This window comes from Haliotis cracherodii, unplaced genomic scaffold (assembly GCF_022045235.1).
Source record: "Haliotis cracherodii isolate W230 unplaced genomic scaffold, xgHalCrac1.p SCAF_6, whole genome shotgun sequence".
Lineage (NCBI taxonomy): Eukaryota > Metazoa > Mollusca > Gastropoda > Lepetellida > Haliotidae > Haliotis > Haliotis cracherodii.
The window spans coordinates 54,996,494-55,008,845 of record NW_027266319.1 but is presented as its reverse complement, the minus strand read 5'-3'; the positions used below and the strand labels follow the sequence as shown (position 1 = coordinate 55,008,845).

Genomic DNA, 12,352 nt, shown 5'->3' with positions numbered 1-12,352 from the left:
GTGCTTCAGTCTGGATTCGAACGTAATGGTCTGTACACGAGCGTCCCTTCCTGGAATCTGATTGAAGCCTTGTAAGAAGCATATTTATCTAAGGATGACAATTCACGCGGTTAGTAACCATTCTTTCCATGACTATGCTGACCGCCCCAATGGTCTAGTGGACGATACCCGGCCATGTCATACCAAAATACTTGTTGTTACACTGAACTCAGCATTAAGGGGCTAAGACAAGCACTGGTCGGCTCGGAGTCAGTATACTCTGTCTGAGTGGGGTATCCATGTGTAGACCGCCTCCATGGTCTAGTGGTGGAGCGTCCGCACGGAAAGCGGAAGGTCCTAGGTTCGATCCCTGAACGCGTCATACCAAAAGACGTTACAAAAATGGTACTTGCACAGGGACTGGTCTAGACTTACATCTAGTCTCTGAAATGAACATATCGTACAGAAAAAACAGTTGTTCAGTTATCTTAATAAAAATATCATAAAAGGGAGCCCAGTGACTCTCTTCATTTTCAGATACAGTAATCTAGACTTGTCAAACATTATAGACTTGCATGGGCTGTATTTTATATATATTTGTATCAGGGTCTGTAAGGCAGACTAGGACTGGTCGGCTCGGAATCAGTATACTCTGTTTGAGTGGGGTGTCCATGTTAAACTGCGGCATGGTATCTCAGTAGGCGACCACTAGAAAACCGACCCAAGTCCGGACTAGAACCACAACACGAAGGGACAGTGTTTCCCTAATTTATGCATGTTAGGAAATCAATATGTCATACGAGGCCTATATGACCAGTTTTTGAATTGAACGTATCACTTGGCTGCCAAATTTATATTTATTACGCAGGTCATGAAATAAAAGAGCACCCAAGTCACTAAGAACCGTGGTCTAGTGATAAAGCGTCCTTTCGGAGAAACACTGTCCCTTCGTGTGGTGGTCATTTCAAAGGGAAGTAACTCTAAATTATTTGGGCTTTTCCTTACTAATCAGGAGTTGTACAGATGGTTTGAGTTCGAGTCAGTAGGAATACCTTTGTTGTTTAATATTTATCAGTAGGGAGAATACTGATTGTTGAGCATTGAAAAATACAAGATACCAGCACGCCGGTCAATGTGTGCTTGTTTGGTGGACAATACAAACTGTTGAATAATAGACGACGTTCTGTTTCTCAACCCTTGGGAACAGAGCACATGGCTGACACAAAAGATGGCAGGTGATTGTTGTACACGTTTTATGATCTTATCACAATCCCGAAATGCTTACAGTAATCATCTGCGAAACAATGATTAATATATGATGATATAAGCATCACCTGAGCCAGAAACCTGAGTCGGTCATTTGAAACATTAGGTATACCAGGGTTACTTCCCTTGTACTGCAGTTAAACGAAATGTGTACACGTAATACTGTTTGCCCGAATCCGATGTTCACACGTATTGCATGTGCTATACAGGCGACGACTGTTTGCCTGATGCACTACTATATAGACAACTACTGTTTGCTCGATACACAACTATTCACACAACTACTGTTAACTACAACACACTACTATACAGACAACTACTGTTTACTCCAATACACTACTGCACACACACCTGTACTACTGATTACTCCAATAGACTACCATATTGACAACTACTGTTTACTCCAATACACTCCCATATTGGCATCTTCTGTTTACTCAAATACACTACCATGCACACAACTACAATTTGCTTAATATACAACTCTACAAACAACTTCTGTTTAATCCAACACACTACTCCACATATACTTACTGGTTTCTCCAATACACTACCATGCACACAACTACTATTGCGTAATACATTAATATACACTACCATGCAGACATCAATAATACAGAATATGGTATTTATTGCTTGCACAAAAGAAAATACTTTGTTTTAAAAGTTTGAAAGCATATTTCTGTACATAAAACAGGGAGTTTTTACCAGATGGATTTCACAATTGAACATAAACAAAGGAAAATAAATGTTTTATGATTATTACAGTCATGGGTATTATACAACATTCATAATTTTTTTCAAATATCTTTAGGGGCCGTTGAAGTGTTATCTGTTTCTGTACATTACATGAAGATCACATGGATTCACATATGGACAGAACATAAAATGGCCATCAATTAGTTGGGGTATTATTTATTTCATGACATGATTATTTTGGCACAGAAAAGTAAATATAAGTTTGGTAAAGTTTTACGAAATTGTGATTCACTTTCAATATGTCCTCAATAATAATTAAGTTGAAAAAATACATCTCATGCTATCTGATCTGTCAACATAGCTATTGTTCACAACCACAGTGGTTCTGGAAGAGGTCTAATATTTTTTTTGAATGTATTGCAGGTTGTTGTTTTTTTACTCACTCATCCACAATTTCATGCTAAAGTGTGGTGCCAGCACCGTCGTCTTCTTCATAACGTGCGTCGTGGGGGTCTACGGTGGCTGGATGGCGCTGAAACTAGCCCTGTAGCAGAACACAACGAGCGGCATCTCTGTGGTGAAGTGGATACAGATATGAACTTCAAGTACAAGACTTGTCTTTGCTTCAACTGACACGCGCATCACCATTTGTCACCTCTCGCATCTTTCCGTAATCATCGCTTCGTGTCCCGGAATGAGCCGAGTGGTCACGAATATTTTTTAATGTTATATTCCAATTACAGACACACATTAAAGAACATACCAAATGATAGTTCAACATACATCAAGCATTACATATTCAGAAAAATATGAATTAAGTATAATAATAATAATAATATTAATAATAATAATAACAACAGGGTGTGATAACTGATGGTAATACAACGAATATATAATATATATGTAATTATATGTAATTATATGTATGTTTATTTATTATTTTTATATTCCCTGTGATTTAATCAAAAACCTACTGACCTCAGAAATAGTTTTTATAAAAAGGTACATGCGACCCAGTGAAAATATTGACGCCTTCTCTTGCGTCCATTGACAGTTTCGATTATGAGAAGAAAACATCCCCGGATTAGGTAACTGTTTTCAAATCCTACAATATTTATTTACAATTTCTGACCAAACGACAGACCGAGATACATTTTCAAACCGTCAAATATTAAAATATTGGATTTTCAATGACAGACCACAATACAAACACAAATTAGTCAGCTTCTAAAAATATCCTGCGTACGAAATCCTCATTAACTGTGACTAAATCCTCACATGGTACATATAAACCAAAGAGAGGCAGCTCTCAGAATAGAAAAAAATTATTCTCATGAGCTACATGTATGACAAAATTATTATGTTCTCTAGTCTGCTCAATAAAGTTTCACCACACATTCGAATTTTCTAAACTTCTAATTCTATAATATTGTTGAGTACTATATACATTGCACAACTAAACAAAGAAAGTATAAGACACATGCTATGCTGAGACCTATGACGAGGGTCACTCGGTATCATCAGGAGGGGCATCAGGTTCTTCTCTCTTGTGTGTAGCACCTCCAAGTTTGTTGTACGTGTGTTCCACTTCATCGGCAGACGGTTTCTCTCCAAGCTTGGTGTAGGTGTCACCTGATTTCTTAAGCAAGATTTCGTAAGGTTTCGAATCTCTATCAACATCTGTGTTTCCTAATCGGTCATAGGTATTCTTTGTATCAGTCGTAGTTGCAGCCCCATCAACTCCAAAATTGATGTACGTGTCTGCAGGTTCCTCGGGGACAAAGTAATCCAACGATGGCGCATCTGTGCCCGTTACTTCAGAATTGCCAGCCTCAGTAGTGTCCCCCAGCCTGTTGTACTCACTGTTGACACCAGTCGTAATAGTAGTAGCACCATGCCCCAGTCTGTTATAGTTGTCTTCAGATTCCTCCAGGAAGAAATCATCTGCACCTGATCCGTTACCTCGAGTGTGCCGTAGGAGAGCTTTGTCAGAGTTAGTGTCTCCCAACCTGTCGTAGGTATGCTTAGCATCTGCTTTGGTCACAGTAGCATCTCCCAGTGTGTTATATTCTCCGTCAGGTTTGTCAGCAGCATGCTGTGGTTTACATCCTCCCTGTGGGTCCATCCCATGACTTGCTGTTGTCACAGGACCCCCTCCTGCTGCCCCGGTGATGTCATCTGTAATTTCAGTGTAGTCTCCCTGGTCGCCAGACTCTGAGACGATCGCACACTCGCCAGTATCAGATCCTACTGAAGCCTTAACTACGTCAGGGACAGAGGAAGACTTTTCATTTGCTCCTTTGTTTTTGTCTTGTGAGTCGCTGGTGTGACCCTAAGGATAGAGGTATAACTCAATTAACTACTTACTTATAGTTTAAATAGCAAGTTTAAAAACACAAATTTTCATCTGTTGTGAAAGAATAGAAAAAGAATCCAATGGCAATTTACACTTAACGTTGTTCTTGAGAAATTCTCAATCAGAAGGTGAATATGTGAGACAATTCATGTATGGGAAGGGCGTAAAGATTAATGGTTTTGAACTTTACACATTTAAAGAAAACTTGTATGAGGATTATAACTGTACTGAATCTGGACGTACTGGGCCCAGGTATGCGTGAGTGTCTGTCATCTGTTCTCCGGAACTTTCTTGATGTCTGTGCAAAGAATTACTTCAGGCAATTAAATGCAGTCAAATAACAATATGTACAAGCATTCATTCATAAGGTAAGTTTTGGTACCCGCGAAGATCCGGTTTAGGACTGGTCTTCAACAACACATTTTTGTCGCAAGATGCTACTAGCGGGATCGGGTGGTCACGCTCACTGACGTGGTTGATGCATGTCATCGTATCCCAATCGGGTAGATATATGCTCATGATGTCAATCACTGGATTGTCTTGTACAGACTCGATTATTTTACAGACCGCCGTCATATAGCTAAAATATTGTTGAGTGCGACGTTAAACAACGATCAGACAAAGCTATATTGGTCGTTATCACCTGATCCTTATATCACTCCCTTTGAAATTGTTTAGGGGTCCAATGTATCCAGTACGCTCTACTTGGAAAGAAGACAGTAATTACAGAATGATAACAGTTCCACCCATGTCCTACTCGAAACCTGTCAATTCCTACAACTGCATTCACTCTGTTGGAACATGATCAATTGTTGACGTAGCCGGTTGTCATATAAGCACCTGTGTGAGCTCATGCGTCCATACCTTCTACGTTTGCGACACACACGCCACAGCAATACGATGACAGCAGTGATGATGACTCCGCCGATGAGACCTCCAACCACTCCTCCGACCAATGTTCCTGTCTTTTGCGAGGCTCCATGCTTGTCTGTCGAGATTCCAGGATTGTTTATCGGGGTTCCATGAGCGTTCGTCGGGGTTCCATGAGCGTTCGTCGGGGTTCCATGAGCGTTCGTCGGGGCTCCTGGAGCGTTCGTCAGGGTTTCAGGAGCGTTCGTCGGGGCTCCAGGAGCGTTCGTCGGGGTTCCATGAGCGTTCGTCGGGGCTCCAGGAGCGTTCGTCGGGGTTCCAGGAGCGTTTGTCGGGGTTCCAGGAGCGTTCGTCGGGGCTCCAGGAGCGTTCGTCAGGGTTCCATGAGCGTTCGTCGGGGCTCCAGGAGCGTTCGTCGGGGTTCCATGAGCGTTCGTCGGGGCTCCAGGAGCGTGCGTTGGGGTTCCATGAGCGTTTGTCAAGCCAAGGTGACCATGGCGACCTTTAAAGAACGACAGGTTTGCTCTTATTTAAGGGATGATGGAAATTTTTTATTTTTAAAGCAAATTAACTATAATTTCGAAAGATTAAAAGTATCGATGTTCAATATAAGTGTAAAATGCAGGAGTGAGCTTTGTCAAGAAATATAACACTTGTTAACTCAAGTTGTGTGTTGTAGGGTTGTTGGGTATTTTTGTATGCTGGCAGCAACTAGTAGATCTCAGGTTGCATTTTATGCGTTGTTTCGGATACTGCCCTCATTTATCCTTGATTAACACTGGTTAACTCAGGCTGACTCTAATCAACCCCGGTTGCCAGAAATGTAGTTACCGCAGTTGACTCAATTCACTCTATTTTTCATAATTGAACACACCTACTTTTTTATGGATTACAACCACCGCAGTTTCTATATGGGGGAAAAGGAAATTTCAAGAAACTATTGAAATACAAAATAGAAGCCCTGTGGATCCCTTTGCAAGCGAGAGGTACCTCAAGTGTCCAATAGGTACAATCATAACCTGGCGATGCATATTCGAGAGCAAATGTTTGAATTCTTTATTGCATAAGGTTCATTTTAAGTCATACTTAGATCAAATAAAGACAGAACATTAGAGCCAGATTGCGAATATCACCTTATTGCTAGTCAAAATACATATACTCACAGTTAAAGTGTAGGGTGCTGCAAGAGACGTATGAGAGTTAATAATCAAGACATTTTTAATATGTAAGTATACAGTGTGGTGCATTTTCAATATACTTTGAAGACTATAGACGCGCGAGTGATGCACTGTCGAATGTGTGTTATCAGGGGTCGATCTTTGATATTCTGGTTGTGTGTGCAGGGTATCTGTCCACATCGAAAGAAAATATTGATCCCACATAAGAAAATAATTTAAAAAGACTTGGTTTTGCTTGTGTGGGTGAAAAACTATCTGGTCTGTCTGAGTATACATAATCTATTCCTATTACCTCATTCATCAGTAATTGAAATATTATTCCACTTACCTACGGTTTAATTGGGTGTCTGATGTGCAGCAATATAACCCACTATCTGTGCACCTACAGGGTATGATATCTGAAAATAAAATATCATGTATTACTCCAAGCATATATATATTAATGAGAAAGAATATTCAATTTGTTTGGGGCTAATATGTATATTACATATGTGACTGAATTCCGCATGGAAACTTACTATTTAAACATAGGTATGTTCGAGTCCATTCAATGTGTTTATGTTATATTCCGGTTAAATCAAAATTCCTCTTTTTGTCATTATCATAGGCAAAGACGTTGGTTACCTTCATCATATTCTGAACACAGTTCAAGTTCATCAGTGATGCCCCTGAAATAGAGTAATGTTTGGTAGCCCTATAACTATAAGTAAAACATTTGACAAGAAGCAACGTGTAGGCTATGTAGCTATGTGTTTTAACTGTATTTTTCCCCGTTCATGTATTCTCAATTTCTATATTATCGCAGTCTCGGAAAATCTTGTAATCCACACTGAAAATAGCGATACTGCGATATTTTAGAGTGCCCCTTGAGTCGCTATTGGCGGTTGCTTTCTTTGCCGATCACATTTAAAAGATCATCGATCAATCCTTATTGTTGTATCATAAAGGTTGGAAAAATAGGCTTCAAATTAATAATTATCATGTTTATTGTCCCGGTTAAATACTTTTCAGTTTATTTCACGAGTAACGTGAATTTTATAGCTAGTACCGTATTTCCTCGATTATACGCCCTGGCGTATATTTCTTTCAGACACTCTTTCAATAACCCATCCTCGGTACCGTAGTTCTGTAACATGCTTCTGTTACCGAAGACAATATGTTGTACATATACATTAGTTGAAATGTAATATGTATGAGTTGTGGAACTCGCACGGGAATTTGTCTTTAACCATCTGGCGTTTTATCAAGACTCTGTGTTTATTGTTTTCACATACTCCCTTACTCGGCGATTAATCGAGGAAATACGGTGCTCTATGTAGCAACTGAAAGTCACGGGACTCCAATTCATTTTTGTTGTTGTTGTTGTTGTTATTGTTGTTGTTGTTGTTGTTGTTGTTGCCGCACTCAGCAATAATCCAGCTATATGACGGCGGTTTGTAAATAGTCCGGACCAGACAATCCAGTGATTTACATCACGAGCATAGATCCATGCAATTTGGATCGATGACATGCATCAACCAAGTCTTATTACCGGATCCCATTAGTCGCCTCTCGGGACAGGCATGGGTTGCGGAAGACTTATTATATCGATATGGCTGAAATAGTGCCGATATGACGTAAAGCATTAACTCACTCACTCACGCACTTATACTATCCCGGAATCTTCATCGGACGCGCTCCATTAGAGATAGATACAATTCGTTTGCAGAATGTCTGATGAGGACATGTAGGCCTATTGTCTTACATCATCCCAAAACGTTCGTTTTATCTTTTGGTTCAAATAAAGCTATTATCATATATGTAATTGGGTTCGCTAAACATAGGGACAGACAAAACTATACGTCCCTCTCGTGCAGTCAGGGCCAGATATACCTCAACTCAGTAATTCTAAAGTTACAATACACAGACTGTGTAAAACACCTGGAACAATACTTACCAATCTCCACACGTCGGTGAATCTAGGACAAGTTCCACACAGTTTTCTCCATCCTCAGTAAGGCACTCGGCTGAAGAACGTACATAAGTACAGAAATTATTGAAGCTAAATGAATTTCATGTAATGTTTATCAATATGGTTGCCTTATTGGTTGCTTTGAGCAACAGTAGCGTAAGCCATCTTATGTTTCATGTGTTAGATGATCAGATTATATTTGTTCATCTTTAAGTAATAATAAAACTACCTTCAACATAAATTCGTCCATTGCAAGCACAAACTTCACACATGTTACTCCTGTATTGTTCTGTTTCTCTGAAAGATATATATTCAATATGTTCATGATCATACCGTAATAACAACAATGAGAAATACCAAATTTCTTTGAAATATACATCATATCCTTTAAGACATACCAATTGCTATCATATTTCATCAACAACTTATTAAATTCACTCAAAACAAAGAAGGAACAAATGCTACCTGTATATATTTAAGTAACATCAACCTTTGTGTAGAATGTCGAATTTATGGCCTGCGTTAAACCACACGTATAGAATACTCGATGAAATTTGGTTTAATCTATTTTCTATGTGACGTAATGTCATATATGAATATATGATTATCTCTCCTGCATTCGTATCTCTTCTTTATACTCGACTGTGAATGTGAGGAGTTATTCACATGGGAAAAGTACAACCCAAATTATCTGCTGTTTGATAGTCTTGCCAAGATAACAGATATTTAGATATAGGCATATAAGACAACAGATATATGTATATCATGCAAGATAACCGATATGCACTGAGAATCTATGTCTTTGTAAATTCTTTAGATCAATATACTGGTGTATCAGAACCATACAAAATTGATTGAAATAAGCACTTATTGCTGTGCCGTACTTACGACATTGATGGAACACAGATCCAGATTGCGGAAACTAAACATAAATATGCTCAGTAAAGTACACATTCATCAAAAAAAAATATTTCTTGTCAAATCATTGACAGTTCGAATGTAAATTGATCATTGCATTCCTAATATCATATATATGCCAGTTCACAAAATGATACAACGAAGCATACCTTATAAAAAAAGCTCTATGACTATAGAGGTTATTCAACAACCCATATGTCCTTATCTTGTAAACAGCATATACGTGTCCATAAGTTGTTATATGGCGGTGTGTTTTATTGTTTAACAATGATTGTAATTGTGTTACATTGTTTCTATAGAGATTCGGTAGCCGTTCATTGCATTGTATTTTGACAGTGATTAGTTGTCAGAAATGTAGTACTAGTTAATGTATGCAGTCGTCAGTAAGTTACTATATTTAGATGCTAGAGTGGTGTAGTAACTTCCGGAAACGGCGAGACTCCTTGTACATTGTACTGAGCCTTACAGCGCTGTCGAGAAAGTATTGGAAGTCAGTTGGACGGTACAATAGCGTCTTTTCGTAACGCACACATATGCGCGCATTTTCATCACATCAAGACCAGCTTTTTGGTGAGGATCGCTCATCATTCCTGACTCCCTGCCGAGTCCATCACGAAAGCTTGACCACTATCGCCGCTAGGTGAATATATATTAATATCACTGATTTTTCCTATCACCACTGTATTTTTGTATTTGATACTGACCACTGCCATCATTATTTATTGCCATTGAATATTGCACTGCCACTTTGTTGTTTACTGTAATTGTAATTGATGTGCAGTAATTTGTATTGATTTGTAAACTGAGTGAATTTTGTAAATATATTTGTTGATTGTATAACATTTGTTGGTTGTTTGTTGGTTTCACACTAAGTTCTATTATGTACAGATTTCAGGATTAACATATTGTTTCAATTTGAGAAGCGACACTGAACAAAGTCCCTGTCCATGTTTCTGATGTAAATAACAGTGACAAAACACTTTTCATATTCATAAGAAATCCACGACAGAAACCTATGATTGTTGGTTCGAATCCCGATAAGCCCCGATTATGTTTCTAGATTTGTCAGCACCATACCCGTGCTCGTGGGTTTCACCGAAGTGGTAAACGTCTGAGACCTGCATCACTTCAGGCTTTCCTCTCTCATATGAAATCTCTGTTATAAGCAGAGCCGATTGTACGATTCCGACTACATCATGAGCAAAGTAAATTAATGATGAAATTTACACAAACCGCACAATTTCAATAAAGGCTAAAACTATCAGAAATGTTGCATATACTAATAACAATCTCACTATATATATTATGAAGCTGTGCACAGTTCCATACCTACAAATACATACACTCCCTTCATGTGTTACGCTGGTCAGAAATCTGTAATGAGAATATGTAATGTGTGAATAAACCGATAATTTCAAGGCAGATTAGAGTGATAAAACATTTAGCCAAAGTAACAGAACAGACGCATGTTTACATAGCGGTAGTGTTTGTCGGTATGTTTGTACACGGTATGGGAAAGTAACTTCAGTGATATGGCGGCATGTTTTCCTCCTTATTTCATATGCATGTAAACATTGCCATATCAACACTGACTAACTACGTATTGGTAATTCATAATGGGGAAATTGTGAGAATCTGTACATGTTGATTCTACTTCCGGATTCTCTAATTGTGAATAATGACCTACAGTTGCGTCAGTTTTACACATTCAGGTAGTGAGGTGAAATGGGGTTTAACGTCGCGTCCAAGATTATTGCACTTATTTAGCGACGTGCATGCACGTGTGTGTGTGTGTGTGTGTGTGGCTGCTTGTACTAGTCCGGACTGATGCCAATTTATAGTGCTAGCACACTGAGATACCATGCCGCAGTTTCACACGATAACCCCACTCAGAAACAGTATACTGACTCCGAGCCGACCAGTCCTTGTTTCAGCCCCTTAATGCCGAGCGCCAGACAGGGTAACAACAAGTACCATCTTTTAACGTCTTTTTGTGTGACGCGGTCGGGGATCGAACCCCGGACCTTCCGCTCTCCGGGTGGACGCTCTACCACTAGACCACGGAGGCGCTCATCTTATGGCTGATATGTAATCTCTCTCCTATTGTGTATAATGACCTACAATTGCGTTTTACACAGTCAGGAATTCCTGGCTCAGAATCAACTGCAACAAAAAAAAAAAACGTGACGTCATCATAATGATTTAATTTCAATTTCAAGTGGACCTTGCCAATCCATCTCCCCGTGATCCACATATAACAGCTTAAGGCCGTAAATTATGCACAATTTGCGATGTGTTATTTCTTATACCGTGTATTGGTCTATTCCCTGTCGTAATCTCGAGAGTTGTCAGCTGTTACTGACGAACATCTAATCTTGGTTCGTCTATGAAGCGTTCTTACCAAGCCTCACATGCAGAAGGAAAGTAGTACAGTACATAGATATGGAACCAAAAACCCATTTGGATGAAGCTTGTACGAAGTGACCAATGACTACACTGCTTGCAACTCAACCAAACCATTAGCAGTGTTTCCAGGATAAAACCGCACTCGGAAATCCCCCATCAAATGACAATCATTCCTGATTATTTCTGACCACTTAGTTAATGAGGCCACTCGAAGCGGTTATGAGTAATATGCATGGAACACACTTTCCCTCAGAGTTGAAAGAAGGGAACGTTTGTCACAGAAAGTAGGTATAATGACACTAACCTCAAATTAGTTGACTGGAGTCGATCTTACCGTGTCGGTACCCTTAGCAATATCCACACAGATCAGACAGGGAAGTATATCCTTACCTCAATCACAGGTTGTATGTATAGAAGACCGTAACGCCCTGATAACACTGAATAGGGTTGGGCTTCATCCACTGTCAAGGGATGTAACTTAATACGGAATAGGAAACATCGTGACTTTACACAGTCACTGATTATTTGCTGTGTTCAATGTTTGCCTGTACACACGAAGTTGTAAAACGATTCATGGCTTGTGCCACGCATTGTGGACAGGGAAAAGATAGACTTTGTCATATCAAAAGTGTTATTTATCTATAGCTACATCTTTTATCACAAATGTTGGAACAACAATGCCGCTTAAAAATAACAATATAACACTTGAAATACAGCAATGGTTTACCT

General features: G+C 39.2%; 1 protein-coding gene across 1 annotated transcript; it reads right to left on the bottom strand.

Annotated features, from left to right (window-relative positions):
• Positions 1–3,451: 3,451 nt before the first annotated feature.
• Positions 3,452–8,710, bottom strand: LOC139446508 (uncharacterized). The gene is made up of 8 exons (XM_071227814.1): positions 8,698–8,710; positions 8,285–8,354; positions 6,973–7,016; positions 6,677–6,746; positions 6,331–6,350; positions 5,141–5,312; positions 4,544–4,598; positions 3,452–4,276 (listed from the first exon to the last, which is right to left on the bottom strand). Exons 1-8 carry the CDS (start codon positions 8,708–8,710, stop codon positions 3,452–3,454), a joined length of 1,269 nt encoding a protein of 422 aa, XP_071083915.1.
• Positions 8,711–12,352: the final 3,642 nt, after the last annotated feature.